Consider the following 21,587-nt stretch of genomic DNA (forward strand, 5'->3'; position numbering starts at 1 on the left):
TAAATTAAATGTAAAATTTAAGTAAATATATATGTTTTTTTTGTTTTTGCTTGTTTTGTAAAACGTGTCAAAATGTCTTTACAGTAAATGTAAAACAAGTTTCTAATGGTTGTGAGGTTCGTTCCTCATCAAAACTCCGGCTGTAAACACCCTAACAGAGAAATAGAAATGAAGTAGAAATTAAAATCAGTCTTGCCTCATAGTAACTCCGCACTGCATTGCAGAAAGCCTCGTCTGCAACGATCTGCATCTCCCCTTTCAAGAAGGCCTGGAAACGCTCCTTCACCACCTGCAACTGCTGCTTGTTCAGCTGAAAACAGAAAAAGAAATAGAGGAGTTAACTGAAGGTCTATCTGGGGCATCTCATTTTCTTTAGCATAAATAAATAACCATAGCAAAACAGAGTTTATGATAATGCTCACTGTAGCACCTCTTCTAGCAACGCTAAGTATGCAACGCAATTCTGTTGAGCATGTGTCAATTTAAAAATGCCATTTTCTGTTAAATTATGTTATTATTTAAGTGCAGTTCACTTCTAAAGCACATCAAAATGGCTTTCCATGAGCATAAATATCCTCATTTTACTCGTTTGTATTCAGAAATGTTGTTATTGATGTTTTGGTAATGAATAGCGAGTGGAAAAACACAATTATTTTTCCATCCTTTAATGTGCTTCAGCAGAAACTACAAAACAAATACATCGATAATGTTTTGAAGGAAACACATCTTTATTAAAAAAAAATAGCAATATTTTTCTTCAAAAAAAAAAAATCTGCTTGGGAAAAAAAAAGAAAAAACATTAGTCATAGCCTTTGATGTTGTTTGGAGGGGGTTATTTCTAATCAAATTTACCCACAGGGACCATGAAAGGAGGCTGCTTTAAAAATCAGGACTATTAACTGCTTTTCTTAGCCATAATCATAGATATGACTCATAAATTGACATCCAGGATGGCCATTTCGAAAACCAGCTTTGGCAGAGACTTTGTCTTGAGTTGGAAATAGAAGAAACTGTTGGGTAACTCTGCGACAACACAAAAATACATGTAGCCGTTTTATGGTTCTTACAAAAATATTAAGCAGCACAATTGTTTTCAACATTCGTGAACCATTTATTATCATCAGATTTTAAATTAGCATATAAGAATGATTTCTGAAGGATCGTATGGCACTGAGTAATGACTAGAGCAACGATGCTGGATATTCAACTTGGCATTAAAAGAATATGTAACAATTTAGAAGAGGTAACACTTGTTAACTATTAACTACGTGATTCTTAATTTGCTGTTTATTAATAGTTAATAATGTTGTTTAGGTTTGAGGTATTGGGCAGGATTAGGGATGAAGAATAAGGTCATGGACTAAGGCTTTATTATGTGCTTAATTAGCACTAATAAATGGCTAATATTCTAGCAATATGCATGCTAGTAAGCAACTAACAGGTGTAACCGTAAAATAAAGTGCTACTAAACACAGATTATATTTTTAAAAAATGCATTCAACTATTTATTTAAATAATATTTTACGCTATCAGTTTGTTTTTACTGTAATTTTGATTAAATGCAAACTCTATAAACATAAGATATTTCTTTAAAAAAACATTTAAACATCTTTCCAAACTCGAACTTTTGAATGTGCTTTTAAGTATAACCAGAATATATCTTCAGTAGAAAACATTGATGTGTTTTGCACATCATAAATAATATAAAAAGTCAGATTTGTCTGCATATAAGCCACGTGAAGACACCAAGTTGCAAACCTATCTACAGTACACATATAATTCTAAAAGACATAAGCAGTACTTTCAGATGTAAATACCATTTTATTAACATTTTTTAGAAACTCATGATGCATTGCAATAGAACATAAAGCACCCTGACCGTGATCCTGAAAAGTAATGAAGATATTCTTTCCTGTCAAATGCTTGGTGAACCCACAGGCAAATGTAACAGACATTAAATGTGCTACGACAGTCAACGGTTTTATAACCACTGTAAATTCGAAAATTCCCACTGAGTTGTTGCAACCTACGGGATATCCTTAATTTGATGGCATGAATCTGTCGAACATCTGAAGCTATGCCTCATGAAGTTTTTGAATTAGCATTCTAGAGCACATCCGTTTCCAAATATAAACAGAAGCCATGAAAATTCAGACACGTACTGTAGCTGGAGTTGCGTACAATGTTGAGAATACGTTTCTGGCTGCTGACGCTGTTAGCGCTTTAACCAGAGGTGCTCATTAATGAGTGCAACAGAGAACCAAACTACAGCACGGTGCTTATATTTTTTTCTCCGTGTAGCACTCTGCGTTGTGTCGCTTTCAATGGCTTATTCACTTTCAGTTGTGATCGATTCGGCCTTGTCTCTTTGTGAGCCAGCAATTCACTCACTCTTGTCCATAAGGCAATGTTATCATTTCAAGCATGTTGGCAGAGTTGCTCTAAATATCCCTCATATCCGCATGGAGTGAGTGGTAAAGAAAATAAAAGTGATCAAAAGTATGGACAAGACTTTTGCAATATGTTAGCACTGTTGATAATAACAACTATTAAAATTGTGTCGAAAAATGTTGCAAATAATTAATTCCCAGTAACCGCCTTCCTGTAGTTTAAAAGCATACTACTTGAGTAGGCTCTAACAGCACGTATTAACCATGTTTAAACTTATTGATTACTTTTAACAAGTGCAACTTAACCACAGTGAACAATGTTGTTCTGTGAGATAACGTTACTTACACTTGAAAAAAGCCACATCTCCGGTTTCCCACTCTTTTTTTGAATACGATGTCTCCTCTCCCGTGGCCTCATGGGATAGTAAAGTGTTTATCGTATGCATATTGCAGAATATGGGCGGAAGCAGTAAGTCATCCGGGTATTTCTTGGCAACTGTTTTTCGAATACTATAAATTCGAACATACTACTCTCCTTGCCTACCCATTTTTCGCATACTATATAGTAGGGACCAAAATGCCCCGAATCGAAGGGAAATGCTTGTTTGCGATTGAGTAATAACATGCATTACGCGATTATCAAAGAGATGAGCTGAGAGAAGCCAAAGTAGTTCACCGTTTCTGACAAACAAATCTATTCTTGCTTGAGAACACCTGTCGGTTACGTGACTTTGCATTATTTCCTGTATCAAGTCTCGCATGTGAAATGTAGTTTGTAGACCAGACAGAGCTATTGGGGACTCTTCCTATTGAGAAGATAAGTCATGTGTCGCCCCCTGTCACTGATCCAACAAGCAGTGTCCAATAACTCTGAAAATCATAGTTTGTGCCCGCTATAACTTGCTTTGGATAAAATCACCAAATGCATTAAAAAGTAAAAATGTCAAACTAAAGTTTGCATGAAAAAAAACCTAGCCTGAAAGTTTGAAGCAGTTGTAAAAGATTGATTGATAGATTAGACTAGGGCTGTCAAATTTGTCCAAAAATTTAGTTACATTGTTAACGATTTAACATGTTGATAGCATGATTAGAATGTGGTTAGAATGATTAGCGTGCTACTAGCATGTTTTAAGCAAGATTTACATGCTTCTAACATGATTAACATGTTGCTCGTATGCTTCTAACACTACTAGCATGTTGCTTGATTAGCTTGACACCGACATGTTTTATTAGGCTGCCAGTCTGATTTATCATGTTGTCTAAGAATAGTCATTAAGCCTGGTTACTGATAGACAGCTTAAACACTCTACAAGTTTCGCAAGTAAAATTGTCATAAGAAAATCATAAGTTAGATAATATTTGCAACCTCGCAATACCAGTCTGAAAGTCTGACCCGAGTTTGGTCTTTCTAGCTTGAAAAATCATATGATACAGTCCAAATTGTCTCAGAAGAAGCTGCAGCTTAAACAGCAGTTAATAGCATGTAATAGCATTACCTTTAGTAATATACAGTGGAAACGTATGCCTTGATTCTATGCCACATGAATATAATAAGAAACTCAAAAAAGACAGCAAAGGAGTAAATCTGAACTGCCAAACATTCGAATCATGGCCAAAAGAACTGTGTTGGAGTGTCAACCAGATACTATGGTATACTGCGATACAGGTATGTTGTGCCATTCATAAAATCAAACTGGATTTTTTCCAGTGTGAAATCAGCTTACAACAACCTGGTTGCCTGAGTGGAAATTGACATGAGAAGAAAAATCTAAAGTTTACTGGTTTGTGGCTAATAGTGAGACATCAACAGAGAGAAAGTCTCTCAAATGGTGACTGTCGTGGGGGAAAGCATATTAGCCTTAGAGTTCAGGTATACTCTAGTTCACACACCCACCCAAAAACACAACAAAAGCACTTAATAAACATCATTACTGCTCCTGAAGGGTTCTGAGGCATGAGATCACATCATCTAGCATACATAGATAGCTGCACACTCAGTATAGGTGTATAGTATTGGAGTTTCATTTAGTTTATTTTGCTATGATATCATAGGCCTGTTGTACAGATGGTCTCCATTTTCTCGTTCTTAAAATTTATTTTTCTTTTGTTCTTCTTCCATTGATGGCGTTTTGCTTTTGCCACTCCCTGAGCATGACAACCCCTTCACATCGTCATGGCAACATCATCCACTGCGTGGCAAGAGTCGGCTTCCAAGGACCAGCCAGACTCCTGCAGTAATTCAGCTGCAGCAAGTCGCTTCTGTTTCTTTTTTTTTTTTTTTTTATATCACCAGCAAACGGTAAAACACCAATCATGAACTGAATACCAGCTGCCACCTTTCCTTAATGAGTCCAGACATTCAGATCCTGATGTCTGAAGTATTTTAAGCTATGAAGTCAAAATTCTTCAATGGATACAATTTAGAAAAATTAAAAGCTATTGAGAGGATGCGTAGAATGAAGCTAAAAGTTGAAAATTTGGTTATGATTTACTCACCATGTTGTTCCAAACCAAAATAAGTTATGTTGAACACAAAAGAAGATATTTTAAAGTAATAAAGAGTTGTTGGTCTCCACTGACGTACATACAGTGAAAGAAATGCAATGGGGATCAACAACTGTTAGATTACAAGAATTCTTTCAAATATCTCCTTTTGTGTAAATAAATAAGTAAATAATGACAGGATTTTCTCTTTTACACCACCAAGGAACTAAAAGACTATCACGATTTATAGTGATTGCACATGAAAAAGTGTAACTTTTCCTTCACTCCAACATATCAAGTGTCACAAGGCTCACGAGAAAGTCCACAAGGCTGTCATGGAACAGGTGTCACCAACAACTCTCTTCTCAAGCCTTGATAAACATACACTCCTCCTACTAATCAAACACACACTCACCTCTCCTTCAACAAACATGCCTCAATGCATTGCTTCATCGAAACTCCAGCCTTTAATATCTACAAACAAACATTAGATTAAGAAGATAGCCAGGAAGCTAGAATGTGAAATTATACTCCATAGCATCCTACACTCATAGTCAACATCCTGCCAGTAAAAACACTTCAAACAACTTTATATGACCTAAAAGTCACGTTTAATTTAGTGAATGCAGTCTATCAAAAGAAATACAGCTGTATATAAACTTACTTATTTTCCATTTAAATAAATAATATTGGAAATATTAGATTATCCAATTATCTAATAAAAAAAAACCACACGTTGCGTACAATAAACATATTATATACATCAACAATAGTAACATAGTAGTATGCCATGCTAAATTCAAGTTTAAAACTCTGCCATCTGAGCAATTACTACAAACTCACAAGAGTGTTACAATTGACTTTGTTACAGAAAAACAATTTATAGTTAAATCAGAAGCTATCTTACAAGCTTCCTCCACTCCATATAGGCTGCCTGTGATTGAGTTTTTAACTAAACAAACATCCTCCCCTAGCAGTTCCTATAAGGATCAAACAGCAAAAAGCAAAGAGAGAGAGAGAAAAACAAAAGAGCAATAAAGGAGTGAGGAGAAAACGTGTTTGTGTATACGACAGTGATTCCCACCAGCACCACTGGGAGCTAATGGAGAAGAAACACTGCAGACATTTATCACAGAACAACATGCAGAGCTAACAACCCTGATGGCTGCTCCTGTCTCTGCGACGAGCCTTTGTTCAAGCCCATTAGTGGAAACACATTGCCAAACGGCACTAAATAGCCACTCAAACCAAAGTGTGCGTACATTTATGTATGGAGTGTTGTAAACGTCAATATTTGAGGGTTATAACCAAACTTTCTGAAAGGACAGCATGATCGCTCTCTAAGTGAAAGTTGCCATCACCATTTTCTGTCAGTGACCTAGGGTCAGGAAGGAAATTCTCTGGCTTGCTGTTTATTCAGGCATTTCCTATCATTGTTAAATGGGATAGTTCACCCAAAAATGAAAATTACCCAATGATTTATTCACTGTCGAACCATCCTAGGTGTATACGACTTTCTTCTTTCAGATGAATACTATCATTAAAAATGTCCTGGCTTTTCCAAGCTTTATAACGGCAGTGAATGGTGGCCGAGATAGTGCATAAATAGATTATTGTGCACATGCTTTCCAAAGAGAGTGGTGTTCCAGTGGATGAAGTAAAGCATAGGTGTAATGGATGTCTTTATTTGGTACCTGTCTGTGATCACAGCCAATATAATACAGCATTCTAAATGCATTTATCTTGAAAGAGAACCAAGATACTAAACAAGAAAAAAATTAAAAAGAGAAGAACATTTTATTTCAATGGAAATGATTGGGAAATGAACCTCCATAAAAAAAAGAGGTTCCTGATCTTTCTACAGAGTTCACAGTTGATTTTTAAAAGTCTACACTCCTCATGACATGCAACCCTGAGCCACTTTTGAAATTAAAAGTTAAGCACAGATTTCAAAGTTAAGTCTTGAAAGTATCTCAATGGAAACACTGACAATTTCTTTCAATCCACATTTTGGTATTACTTCCATAGAAAAAAGTTTTCAAACAAACCGTTAACTATAAAAGCTATTGGTAAGATTATTTATTATTTAGAACATTATTTAACATTAACCAATAGCCAAAATGGCTAAAGTAAAGTTTTGTCAGAAGTGAAGTACTGTGATAAAACATTACAAAAGATATTTTCCTTTAAAATTACATGCTCAGAAGAGAACAAAAGGACTGGGGGAAAGTAAATAATGTCAGATCTGATTTCATATTGACTTTACATAAATCAAGTAGGACAGAACTCAGAAGAATAGGTGGGAGTGACTTGCGAAAAGAAAGTTGAAGACATTTACAGAGAAAAGGAGACAGCAGGGAACAAAGACAAAGATCAGACATTCAGATGAGACGAGCAACGGGCTGAATGATATTGAAGATGGAAAATAAAAGAAAAAAGGAAAACATCTCCCCATGGCTATTCTTTCAAAGATGAGAGGGTTTCTAAGTAGTGGCACAATTAGGTTGCAGTTGATGGAGACACTGCATGAAACAGAATAGCTCTTCAGGCCAGCAATAAGAACTAGCCTCAAATGATAGGAGCCCACACAAATGCCTGACTGAAAATAGCTCGACCGGTAGAATGTGGTGGGTGTATGACACCGAAAAAAAAGTACCAAAAGCAGCACAATGAGTAACTATTAAGTAGGTATATATATATATATATATATATATATATATATATATATATATATATATATATATATATATATATATATATATATATATATATATGTACTACCTGTCAGAGCTCAAAAGCCGTTGTGTCATGTCATATCAAATTATCATGACATACAGTCTGACAGTGCTGTCAGTGATCTGACACACATAGATGTGGACAGGAGATGATGTGATGACAGACTGGCACTGAAGCTTGCTTGAAAACTCCCCCAGAAATCCAAATGCTGTCAATATGTCTACCACTAAGTCAAACCAATTTTATCTCTCTGAAACGGAAGTTTACTTTTTTAGGTAAGGTCTAGTCTTTATGTGAAGTGTTTGTCCTTTCCTATTGTGTTCCACCATCTGCTAAGGCGAAAACACTGATTCCTTGTGTCATGTTTGGATCTCGCTGGTCCTTTCCCATGGGAACTCGCTGCGAAGTCGCTGTGGGTAACAGCAGGGGAGAGGTACCATGGTGCATCTTGCTGTCCTACAGGTCTGTCACGACTTGCGTTGCCCTGAAGCTGCTCTCTGCTCACCACTGATAAAGAGCTGCATGCTGTGTATGAGTGTACGTTTACACGCCCACACCATGTTTTCAGCTGTTCCTGCTTATTTCCAAACCCTCACATTTCTTTGAGAATGTGTCATAACTTGTTGAGGGAAGCGAACAAGGTGTTCTGAAGGTTCTGCGCTTGTCTCTTGGACAGATGTGATTGAGTCACCTTGAACAACACTATGAGTCTCAGATGCAAACCATAAGAAAGTTTGACACGTTTTTGTTATCCTGTTTTTGATTTTGATTTTTTTTTTTTTTTACACAAATGGGTGGAGAAAGAAAACTTGTCGATTTCACCTATTCTTCTTTGACTGATGCTTCTAAAAAAAGGTGCAATTTTACTTAAGCAACAAAGTTGCAAAAAATGACATACAGCCTATATAATATGTTGTACTGTTGTGTACCTGGATGTCAATAGATTTGCCGACATTTCCAGTGGACAACTGGGGGATGGGACCTTAAAGGGGTCATTGGATGACCATTTTACACAAGCTGATATGATTCTTTAGGGCAGGGGTGTCAAACTCAATTCCTAGAGGGCCGGAGCCCTGCAGAGTTCAGATTCAACCCTACTAAAACACACATACTATGCATGTCTGAAGTACTTGATTAGCTGGATCAGGTGTGTTTAATTAGGGTTGCATCCAGGTTAATTAGGTTGCATCCAGGAATTGTGTTTGACACCCCTGCTTTAGAGTCTTAAAGGGGTCATATGATGTAATTTCAATTTTACAAGCTCAACACATATATTAGAGTGTGTTCAGCACATTTACAAAGGACAGACTAAAACCTGGAGAGTAGCCTATACTGGCTGTGCACAGAGACTATACAGTGGAGCAATTCTACCTCTGAAAGGACAGTCTGGAGGTTGTGACTCACAACCTTTAAGTAATGTTTTCTTATCAAAAGAACCTGCTACTTACTACTCAAAAGCAAGTTTTGAGCAGTGAAGAGTAGTACTGTTGTTTGTCCTTTCTCCGATCATGAATGCAGTCATGGTGTTATGTTTACAAGGCATGATGCAATGTGTTGAGTAAAAGATAGTACCAAGTCATGATAATCAGTAATTATGTCCCCACTGGATGCAACAAATGCTGAGTTTGTAATGCGTTTTATTCTGCAAATAATGGATAGTTGCCCAAACTGAGCACACCTCACTTTTTTAAAACAGTGAGCTTTGTACAAATCTACCCGTTTCAAGAGGCGGGGCATAGAGAAGAAACAAAAATGTACAGTATGTGGAAAATAATGTATTTTTTGCATCTCAAACGACATAAACGTATTGCATTACACAAATAAACTAAATAATGTTCTTTTTAGCAACATCATATAACATATTTTGGTTAACATTTAACCAATTTCAATGGTAGTATAACACCTTCTTAATCCTGTCAAAAACAACTCTGTTTTTAGAAAGCCATTGTAATCCATGTTGCTTTAAATGCCAATGCCAAACTCTGCTGACCAAATTAACACTTCAAATTGCTTAACTTAAAAGATCTTTTCTTCCTCTGCACCAGAGTAGACACAATGGTGGACTGATGCCAGCTCACTCAGGGCGGGTCTAAGGTAATACGACCTTGTCTATCAACTATCATAGGGGCCTGTCCAGAACTACATCATTCTGGATGGAATCTCAGAACAGCCCTAATTCAAAAAGGGGATTTTAAAATAGGCATTTAGAAAATAAAATCCCTGGGTGGATTTTTATCATTATAGGATGAATGTATACACAGACTTCCAAAACACATCGAAGGAATCTTTGAGGATTTATGAAATTTGTCCCAGATGGCCAAATTGTGGCCAAAACCGTACAGTATGTGCACAGCTTAAGACTTCTACGCTGTCTAGTTTTTTTCTTTATTAAAAATAATACATTAAATTTGTTTATGCCTAGGCAATCCAGTGAGACTCATTGTAGCTGGGTACACTATTCATTTTCAGAGTGGACAACATTCAAATCTCTGCTCATTGGTTTCCTGCATCTCGGTACCAGAGATTGCCCCTCGTTGAAGTGATATATTGGCATGCTTTCTCTCAAGGGTACGTAGGTGGTGACAGAGGCGCATTCATCTGCATACAGATGTCCTTTATGGCCGATTGCTCACTTTCACCTCCTCTCACTCAACAGCATCCGCTTCCTCAATCTCTTCACTCCTCCTCGTTTTCCGTTTTCAGCCCCCATTCTGGTACTATTCTGAGTCACGCAAAACGTGATGCAGGAGGGAAGAGGGAGCTTCCGGGTGCGTCCTCAGGCAAAATTCTGGCAAGTGCGAGAACAGTTACCCAGAAAAAGAGCTTGCAATTATGCTTTTGACCCAAGTCTCTTGACAAGCCCTTCTTCCTCTTCATGCTCTCGACCTTCTGTCACTCTTCAAAGTGGCCGAGTGAACCCCTCAATCTCCTGATCTGCACTCTTCTCACATTTCACATCTCAAGCCCTCACTGAAGCCTTGATTTTATAGCTCTTTACTTAATCTGAGCTCAAGAGACTCAAGGCTCTCCACTTCATATCAGCTACAATGACCAAAGAAATCTTTATTGGGTGTGAAGGTGGAACAAGAAAAAGATACTTACGGTATTTCAGTGGTCTCACAAATGGAAACATGAGACTGATAGTAATCAGTAAACCACAGAAATACTGATTTTACTGTCACTGACATTTAAGGATGATCAAATTGTGAATATGTGCATGCACAAGATTTAAAATGGAGGACAAAACAGGGAAAAAATGCATTATTTTAAGTAATTTTAACTAGTAACTGATTAAAATATTGACAATTTCAAAAATGTGAAAGTTGTAGTCTAAGGAAAAGAAGATCACGTGCAACTGAATAAGCATCTGCCTGTGGACACAACCATTCATAAAACAAGAGTTTAAAATACGTACTGTAACACACAAAACTGAATCAGAGTAGTGCAAGCTGACGGATAAGGCATGAAAGTCAGAATGATTGCTTATATAAAGTGTCATTCCCAATTTCACACGAAAGGATCTACTGCATGCACGGTTTATTATTTCAGTAGGGGAAACACACACACACACACACACACACACAAAAAGGAGAAGCCTTGGAAGTTTGTTAATGATGTATTAATATTGTAAGGACTGCATGTTCAATCAAATATACTTATATTGCTAAACAATTACTATCTTCCAGATCAGCATTCATATCAAGTCCTATTCAAGGCTAAAAAAAAACAAAAACCGTATGTAGCCACCAGTAGGAAATATTCAGTTTTGAGACAACAGGTGCTCTGAGAGCAGTTTGCCCAATTAAATGAGCATTTGCTTCTAGACTGCAGCTGTTTATTCTTGATTTATTCAGCATATGAACTATAAAATAACAGGCTTATAAAAGCAAAAATTGAGAATTTCAACAAATAATGGCATGATGCTTCAGCAGATATTCATCCCATCATCCAAACTCTAGCGAGTCTAAATAAAACATTTCCTAACACTGAGACAAAGCACAAAGCTTGTCAAACACATATCTGCCATTGGCTGTGACTAAATAAGAAGCAACACCCTAACGCTTGGCGAGCAAGTAAAAAACGCCATGGGCATCATTAGAAAGAGAATCTGACTGACTAAAACCATTCAAGAAATAGACCACAATTTCATAGGGATGGAGAATGAGGTAGGGATATACAGATAGCATTGTATACCGGACAAACAAAGCATTAATGACGACAGCAGGCACAACAGAGATAAGATAGCAATGCTGATAGATTGCATGTGCTCTGCACTTTCGCCACACTGCAGCGTTCCTGCTTGGCTTCTGGTAGAGCCTGAACCTTTTTCAGGAGGAGGCAGATTACGTGGGTAGGTGGGTAATGGAATTACCCAATGCAAGAGATTTCAGCGAGCGCAACAATTGTATTTCAGAGTTGCTGCTGCTCCACGCCGCCTCATTATGCACCTGCTGTTCTCTAAAGATTTTCACAAAGCAGATTTTTCTGCAAGGTCATAACCCACCTGCAGATTCCTAGCAAACGGGGAGTTGCTCGCAAACTGTTTGAATACTTCCTTTACATAGTACACTCGCCCCAAACGTGCATGGTAGAGCGGAGTGCCAAGTGAGGCAAGCACCCGCTGAAACCTCGCTGTGACTTCCTATCATTGCACTGCAAGGAGATGGCCTTACATAACACTGTGTGGAGATATGCATCTCATGGAGAGCAAAACTGACAAGGGAAGGGAAATATGACAAAGAAGATGGGACTCTGCCTCCAGCGAGGCATCCGCCTGCCAATCTCCCCCGCCAGAGTCAAGGACTCATCTCCTGTGGAGAAACAGAGGCAAGTCTGCTTACATAAACTAAATCACACAGCTATTCAGAAGAGGAAAACAGGCCAAAAAACTATGCACAAGACTGTGCCAAGGGATTAGACATATGTGGAGGAATGAGTGGGACATCCATCAGTGTGATTTCCAGGCTGCTGTTCGCCATCAAGAAATGGATAAGCTATCATAATAGCGAGCACATGAGTACAAACATATGGGGCTTCTCTTCAGAAAACTGAGAAACAACGCACAGATGAAAAAAAATGAAGGCGAAGAGGGAGAGATGCAGAGAGAAAAAGGTAGGAAAGAAATGCAGCGAGACAGCTAGAGAGAAAAGCCTCTGCCCACTTGACAGTCTGAGTGTAAAGCAAAGGAAAGCAAACAATTTGCAAGGACAGAAGCTAGCTCTCATCTGCAGGGAATCTGGCTCATAAACAGAGATTAGTCTCCCAGTGGGCAGATATTCACATTTAGATTTAGTTATTCAGCAGACACTCCTACTCATATTAGTCCAAACAAACTGTATGAGTAGCCATTCCTGTATTTGTACTTGTACCTACATAATAAAACAAACTTGATGATGCTACAAATTCCTTTGGATCAAAAAAAACCCCAAAAAACATTAAAGGTTACTTGACTAAATATTTTCAATATACAAGCTGAGATGAACAATTTATAACTAATCTATGTAACTAATCTCTCCAGAGTTTTTTTGTTCACTTTCTACACAATGGAAGCGTAGGTATCGTTTGGGGTTTTTTTTTTTGATGCCGGTGCCAAATGTATACTTTTAAAAGAGTTCTGTGCCTAAACTGTTCCTGAAACGATACTTATTAAAAAAAAACAAAAAAACTAATAAACAAAAATTTCCTCAAAAAAGATGGATTGGCCATTAGAACTATAAACACATGATGTTGGTTTCATACAAACTCAAAGTGGAGCTAACACTGAAACTGAGTAAACAGAACATATAAAGTTCTGAATGAGAAAACAAATACAATAACCACTCAAATGCAGCTAATGTATTTTTCTTTTTTTTACAGTAGCCTATGGAACATATTTTGTGCCTCATTCTTCCACAAAAAGATCACAAAAAGGAAATATTTCATGTTTTTTTTTTTTTTTTTTTTTCTTTTATCTGCATTTTAATTCAGTTCTGTAATTCCCGGTTACTTAAGGTACCGGGTGCCATATTGGTACCACGTTTCAGTTTCAAGCTAAATTCAAAAATGAGGAATTGGCTTCCTTTCAGTTCATTAGTTGAATCTGAATTGAACTGACCATGCCCCAGAGGAAACTGAAGTGAAATATGAACAGCAATAGCAAGATGAGAAATTTACTGAATGATAATTCAACAAAATTCTAAGTAATTGCTACTTGAAAAATGGCGTGTTCTTCCATACTGACTTTACTGAAAAGTATTAAAGTTGCAGTATGTAATATTGACAGCTAGCGGTTGAAATGGGTAGTCTGCAGTCCAAATTCAATATATTGCTTCTCCCGTCCTTCCTCTTCATGACGCTCACATGGGTTGCCAGATTGAAGACACGCAGGTGGAACAAGCATAATTGACAATGGAAGGCGACAAGCCTTACACACTGTAAGTGATTCATTTGTTATATTGCGTAGCTTGACAGTGATCTATGGCTCTGTGTATTAACTGTCCAATTGAAAAGGTGATGGAGATTTACCGCTAATCAAAGAACTGGCTTTACTAACAAGTTGCACATTAATATATTGAGTGATATATAGCCCAGCCCTACCTGCACGTCTAAAAACGTATGCATCAAAAAGTAACGTAAAAGGGTCCTGACCAAGCCTCAATATGTGACGAATTGGGAGTGAGAACATGTTGATGCAATATGCTCCGTTTTCTCACCAAGTGGCAACCCTGGCTGTCGAAATACTACTGGGTAAACTGGCAGCGGGCGGAATCACACAGACCAAAACAAAAGCAAACATTATTAACGGACAAATATGTATGCTTAAGTAAAAATATAACATACAGTATCTTTAAATTAAACGGCAGCTATAAAGCACATCGTTCAAATTAATATATTTTCATCAACCAATTTATCAATCTTTCAATAAGGTCTATAAAGCTTTTTAAAACTATTTAAAGTATTTGTCATGCAACATTAAATTTTTCTTATTTGTCTCATACTGTGGTTTGCTATTAAAAAGTTACATGATTTCCATTCAATTTCAAAGTTGCATCCTGTTTGCTACCTCAATTAAAATGTAACGACTGAACTGAAACTTTCTTATTCAATTTTGATATAACCAATATAATCCAATATATCCTCTCTGCTTGCTGAGCATTCATCTCGCTTCTAGCTCTGCAGTAATTAGTCATATACTGGCAAGCAGATGAATGAATGAATAAGGCTCCACAGGTGAATCTCATGAAACCGGTCAAGAACATGACTGATTTTTTTGGCCAGCATCGAAAATTCAACCATGAATTTCACATTACTGGAGGAGAATGTGAGGGCATCTTTCAAAGAGCTGAAGCTGAACCGTATGGACTGCAATACAATGTCTCAAAACACGCAATCAAATCCATAAAAGGAATGGATCAAAGAGAGTTACTCAATGGGAATATCAAATCACAGATTTTTACCTTAAAGAAAGGCTTGCAGCTTAAACTAAGCAATAAGGGCTCCCATATATAACAGAGATGAATGCAGTTTGCAACAGTAGAAGCTCCACTACATAGTGGCTTTCTAACATTAGCAGACACCACATCGTTCAAACTGTAACAAAAGAAACACGAGGATGTTTGTTTTTTTTCCTGTTACATTTGAACATTACAATTCTGACAACATAATTCAGTTTACAGTCGAAGAGAAATACTACATAACAGTTTATTATGAACATTTCCCACACTGGCATAGCATTGGGAGATCCTAACGACGATGTGAACAGGTGCATGAGGGGCTTTCTAGTTCTCTGACTCTCAGTCGTGTGAGTAATCCATTAGGAACAAGTACATCAAATCTGATTAGCGACAGATTACCTTCACCTCTCCATTAAATTCAAACTTTAATTACCTTTGAAATAGAAATTTAATGGCAGCGTATTTTTGCCACGAGACAGTAATGTGTGATAATGCCTATGGGGATGTCTGTTTTATTTACAGGTGAAGCTCATCTTGGCACCTTTATTACACCTTCCATATTTCAGGTTAGAGAAACTAGCCAGTGGCAATAACAGCATATAAGGCCATGACATTCAAATAATGAGTGTGATCTGGATTAAACACAAATAAAAGGAACAGACTGAAGCTAGTATTTATATCTTTAAACAAGTATTATACCATTTATTCTGTCAAACTGAAATTACCAACTGCCCACTCTTTTACAAAAACATATTCCCCTCAGAGAAGAAACATAAATGCAGTGTTTTCCCTCTTTTCCATCTCTTATCTCACTAAAGATAGTCCTGGAATAAACTGTAAGACTACGTAAATAGTTAATAAATCACACTTTGTCCCAAAATGCAACCAACACTAGTTGGACACTAGCCAGTTCTGAATCAAAGCATTCATTTAAACTGTATGTGGTATAATTTTGGATGTTTTAATCCAAATGAGGCTTCACGACACATTCAAGATGCCCACATTCAAATCCATTGTTCATTTGCACTGAATTTTAGTCTAACAGCATGTGCTCCAAATAAAAGCTCTGCAATGCACTTGAATAACACAAAAGTGGGTTGACAGCATGGTGGCTTTGGGAAAAACACATAAATGTCGCCTTCCTTGTGCCTAAAGCTACTTATCACAAAGACTGTAAATAAAAAGGAAAACCACTATAAGAGAAGTCATAACAAAAGAGAAGGTTAAAAACTAAAGAGGGCAAAACTACAATGCTGGTGCATGACCGGATCAGATAGCGTTTGATAGCACGGACTCAAAAAGGCACTGTGTTACTTGCGACAGTGTATCTGCGTTTATGCATAACAATGCCTTCAGGTTCAACTCGACATAAGAGCACGTAAGATCTTGTACAAAGTCATTCAAACACTCTGGACAGCTCAAAAGACAGAAGATGTGTGTATGTGTCCCTAGTGACTGCAAAAGGGTAACAGAGCATACTTACGCTGACTGACTTCTATCATGTGGAGTGGCATATCAAAAAATGAAGGATGGCTGATCACATGCAGTGCAGTGAAGGAGTCCTCTCACTACCTGCATCATATCCAGGAGGAAAATAGTGCCTGAAGGAATACTTGAATATCACATGATCAGATCTGCGAAGCCGGGAAGGTTACTTTCTCATTTAGGCAGCAAAGATATTTCTATGAGCCATGACAGAAAAATCAATAATCTGCCCCTAGCTACTCTCAAGATCGCCTCCAACTGGGAATATTTATTCAACAAAGACCAAAGGTAGATTTCTTCTCGGTTTTGTGTGTAAATAAGGGTGATACTTGTGTCATCCTACTTTTACAGCCATGGTTGTACCCTTAAGCATTTTGATTGAACAGGGTATAATTCTAAATTAATGGAGGTCAGGGGGTCTTATTGTACGCATGTTAACTCAGCTTTCTTCTGCTTTTGCACTGTACTTGGAGGATCATACAGACACGCAATTATGAACCTAAACCTTCATGTAAAGGAATCTCTAAGAATTCGTCTTTTAATATTTCTGTCTACAGTGTATATTGACTCAGTATGATGAGAATTCAAGTAAACTAAACTGACAAGAATTTTTTTTATACCGCACATAGCACTTGAAATCCACACAAGTGTAATTTCTGACATTAAAAGCCAAGAAAAAAAATAGTGGTGTAACGATTCAAGTATTTTGTATTGTACGATTCATGGTCATTTTCCAAATCATCAAAGTGATCATTATCCCCTTGTTAGTGGGGACTTTGGAGTGAACAGAGGACGTGCGTGTCATTATTTAGTCGTTTGGAATGCACTTGTCAAAGGGAGCGATGTCATTTTCTCATTATCTTCAGCTGGGATGTTCCCATGACAACAAACGCATCACGGTGTGCGTCAGCAATTCGATGGATGCATTGTATAAAATTACATTTTATAAAAGTTTTATACACCTAAAAACTAATATATTGGCATGTTTTAAAATCATTTTTAAATATAAAATGCATGTGTATTTGCAACAGTTAGGCTAACAACAATAAAACGTCATGGGTGGCATTAAAACAGCGACATCTGCTGACATACACCGTGCTGCGTTCGTTGTCATGGGAACATCCCAGCTGAAGATAATGAGGAAATGACATTGTTCTCTTTTGACAAGTGCATTTCCAACGACTACATAATGACACGCGCATTCTTTGTTCAATCAAGTCTTCACTAACGAGGATAGAGATGGTCACTATGATTTGGAATATGACCATGAATCACACAATACGTGAATAGTTACACCCCTAAAAATAGTAGTAGTAGTGTAGAATCCATGGCAATTCAACAAACTGGACTAATTAAAGTGCACTTATGAATACTGCCACTAGGGGGTCAAGGTTTGGCTTGTTATCATGACCCCAGGAAACACTGCTGGTAAAAATACCCAAAGTACACGGTTTAGCTGCAAAAATCTACCATTAAAAATGGTTCAGACTTTAGCTTTTGATGCACATTTCTTTTTTTACTTTTCAGTGCCGTTTTTTTGTAGGGCTCTTAAAAGTATTGAAATACACTATTCACCATTATGCTGAGCTTTAGGATATTCACATATTGTGCCTTCAGTCAGTCTGCATCATGTGACATCATTTCCTGTGTCTGAATGAGAACACTTAGAACGGAGGCGGACGGCGAAATGAACTTCGCAAAGTATTCTGACATCTTCGAAGGGAACAAACGCGTTCAGTTTGAAGGGTCCTGCGAACGGCATAGGGAATAATGGAACATCAATACGTCACTTCACAGGAAGTGGAGAGAGGAAAATCACCCAAATGTCTTTGCACGCTGCGTCACTAGTTAGTGATTATTGTCAGCTAAGTCCACTTCAATGTGCCGTGCTTAGAGAGTAGGGAGCAGTGAACACTGCGTCAATCAGAACATACCTTCACAGAGACGCTACATTTCTTCTTAACGAATCGTCATGAACACGTGATAATTTTTGGGAAAAGCTTTATTTTTCTCATTTGCCACCTGTTGTTTATCAGCCCATGCATAAAATTAAAATTCTGATGGATCTCTCAAGATTTCCTGGAGCAAAAATAAAAGCTAAGATTAGCACAAATGTAATTTACAGATCCCACAGGTGCAAAGTTGATGACAGGTTATTATCAGTCTTTTTTTTTTTTTTTTTTTTTTTTTAACAATTGCTTTGAGGATATTTCCAGCTTTAGAAGTATGATTACATGCATTAGGCAGAAGCAGAAACTAAAATCACCTAATAGGTCGATTCCAAAAGCGGTATATATGATAGAGGTAGTGGGTGTGTGATGGTAAAAATAGCATGTGTGCCTGTTCTTATAAGTGATTCTTCATTTATACCAAGAGGAGACAAATTATTTCACAACAAAGCTGCTGTTTAACCACTCTCACTTGTACTTAAAAAGGGATAGTTTGGCCAAAAAAAAAAACAATTGTATCACCAATCACACACTCTCAAGTTTAAAACGTAGATTACCTAGACATTCAAGTAATAATCAAAAATAATCAAAATATTTTCATTTGCTTTCCAAAGATGAACAAAAGCACATATGGGTTTGGAATAAGGAGGATGATCGAATGATGGCCATTGTCATGAACTATTCCTCCTCATAATGTAGCCTATCATGGCAAAAAAAACCAAAGATATTGTAATAACCATGACGCAGTGTAACCATAAACATTTTTCCCCTAAGTCATTCCTTTAATATTATCCATCTCATCTGCAAGAACTTCTGAAGTGAAGACAAGCGCTTTATTACCCTGAGGCAGCATGGTGCAACATTTACCATAAAAATGAAAAGAAGACTCGAGGCAACATTTGGGGTTCCTCGGTCTGCCACTCTGGAAGAACCCTCTTGAGAGCCTCTAGGCACCCTTCTGAAGGTGCCTCAAATATTGTGTACACATAGAAGTTCAAAATATGTTTCAAGTCCCTCAAAGCCTTTTGCCTTCTGATGGGGTTACTAAGGGAATTGTTGACAATCTACAGTTCTTGCATGAAGTTGCAAGTTCTTCGGGGAACTGCTCTTTCAAATGGGCGCCTAGAGGTTGTCCAAAGAGTTCTACCAGTTTGTTCCACCTGAAATAATAAATATTACATTTTTGTATATTTGTGCAGTGATGTTGCACAATGTTACCTCAAGTCAACAAAACCATTTTGTACACAATGCATATAATATGACTATGAACTATATGATGAGAAATTTTTTTTCTTGATCACACTACATCCCACTGGTGATTTTAATAACATTTTCTGGCATGAAGTACAGTGAACTGCACTGAGAAAATCAATTTTAATTTTAATTGATTTTTCCCACATCATATGTAATTCACGTATTTGTATGCTATGTTATTTGTGCTATTAGGAATAAAATGTTTTACATGCAGGCACCATAGAATACATGCATAATGCAGCTATCACACATAAAACATTTTTGACGTTTAGCAACAATAGCCCAAGTTAAAAAAAAAAAAAAAAAGTGCTAACCTTTACTTGCACTATTTTATCAACACAAACAATCTGATGCTCTAAATAGTTAGCAGGTAACACAGGCACTGCATGATAACCATTTAAAAGTGAGATGCTCAAGAACTTATAAATCTTCTTCAAAACCTGAAAGAAGTACTATTTATATGCGATGGGTGTAAAAAGACAAAAGTTTGCCTCCGTGAACAGGTTTGGCAGTGGCGGGTTCAATGGGTTGAGGCGAGCGCGGCACGCGCGCATCCATTTAAAGCGAGGAATATTTAAAAAACAGTGGTTTAACGGTCACTCACCTTCTGCTGACGGCGAGCCATATCTGTGGGCTGTTTGGCGTTGAACGGATACGCGATACACCTCAACACAAACACATAAATTTGCAGTTTAGTTTTCCTCTCCGCTTCTTCTTTCTTAAGTCTCTCCTGCTCGATCTTGTCCGCATCGGCGGGAGAGGGGACCGGTTCCTTAGTTTGGGTTCGCGGCGCGTCCGGCGTCTTTTCAGGTTTGGGACTCTTTTTAGCAGGTTTCCCGGTTTTAACGGGCGGCTCGTCCTCAGGTGGTAGTTCGCCCTCGGATTCGTCGCTGGAGGACGGGTCCAGCATAGTCGACACTCAAGAGGCGACAACTCCTCGCAGCTGTGGGAAAAGCGAGGAAACCCGAGAGGTTTCTGACGACCACGACCGCAAAAGCCGACTTGTTTTTTTTGTTGTTGTTGTTTTTTTTTTTCCTGAGAGAATGTCAAATGTGTCAGTCGCGAGACTTTTGAGGGCGGAGTCAATCCGAGAGCGATTCAGAAGAGGTTGGATCGAGCCCCATTCTTTATTTCTCTCTCGTGAAGTGAGCGTGACGAGGTTAGTGCAGAGTTATGCGAGACAGGTAGGCAACCTGTGGCATGGACAGCGTGCAACACGTGGGAGGTTCCCTTCTTAAAGGTGCAGGTACCGATGCGGCTCGCAAACTGGTGTTTTCGTCTTGAATTTACACCACTATTAATTGGTCAGAACATTAATGCATTCAACACAGCACATGTTCGTTGTTATTATCAAAATCCAACGCAATTCGTTGGACAATCAGGTTCACTATAGCCGGCAGAGGCAGTGTATATAAAAAAAGTGTTTTTTTATGAGCATATACATATGCCGACAGCAAAGTTCTGGCTAATCAACCCTAATCAAAAATTTATTTTTTGAAATATTCCATTAACTGAATGATCAACAGCAAAGTAAAAAAAAAAAAAAAAACATTACAAGCTGTGTATCCCTAACAGGCACGTTTTCAGTCGCAGATAATTAAATGTGAAATTAACATTTAAAAAAACGTAACCTTGAGGGCACGGAGTAAGCAACCCGCCAACCCCAAATCATGTACTCCAATTAAAATATGAGAGCGAAATCACAAGTTCCGACCATTTTTGTCAAAACGCGCTTGTGGACAACAGAAAATGATCTCCAAAAGGAGGAGAGCAAACGCTCTTTTGCTGGAGACGTCAACGAGCAGGTCTGTAAATAAATGAAGAGTTGACTTCGACTGTCACTAGGGGGCGAATTG

The 21,587-nt window shown here is 37.7% G+C and overlaps 1 protein-coding gene across 20 annotated transcripts in view; it reads right to left on the reverse strand.

Annotated features, from left to right (window-relative positions):
* Positions 1-21,080, reverse strand: part of cadps2 (Ca++-dependent secretion activator 2) — a 122,195-nt gene extending 101,115 nt beyond the window's left edge. For 11 of the 20 annotated variants that reach the window (XM_043228808.1, XM_043228805.1, XM_043228816.1 and 8 more), the window contains exons 1-2: positions 20,336-20,947; positions 197-310 (exon numbers count right to left, since the gene is read on the reverse strand). In XM_043228808.1, coding sequence (XP_043084743.1) covers positions 197-310; positions 20,336-20,641 — 420 coding nt within the window. In that variant the 5' untranslated portion in view covers positions 20,642-20,947. Of the gene's footprint in view, positions 1-196; positions 311-20,335 lie in introns of all 20 variants that reach the window. The other 9 variants (XM_043228821.1, XM_043228818.1, XM_043228817.1 and 6 more) reach the window with 5 other exon arrangements.
* Between the last annotated feature and the right edge of the window lie 507 nt (positions 21,081-21,587).

The sequence above is a fragment of the Puntigrus tetrazona genome, chromosome 25, assembly GCF_018831695.1.
Source record: "Puntigrus tetrazona isolate hp1 chromosome 25, ASM1883169v1, whole genome shotgun sequence".
In the NCBI taxonomy this organism is placed as follows: domain Eukaryota; kingdom Metazoa; phylum Chordata; class Actinopteri; order Cypriniformes; family Cyprinidae; genus Puntigrus; species Puntigrus tetrazona.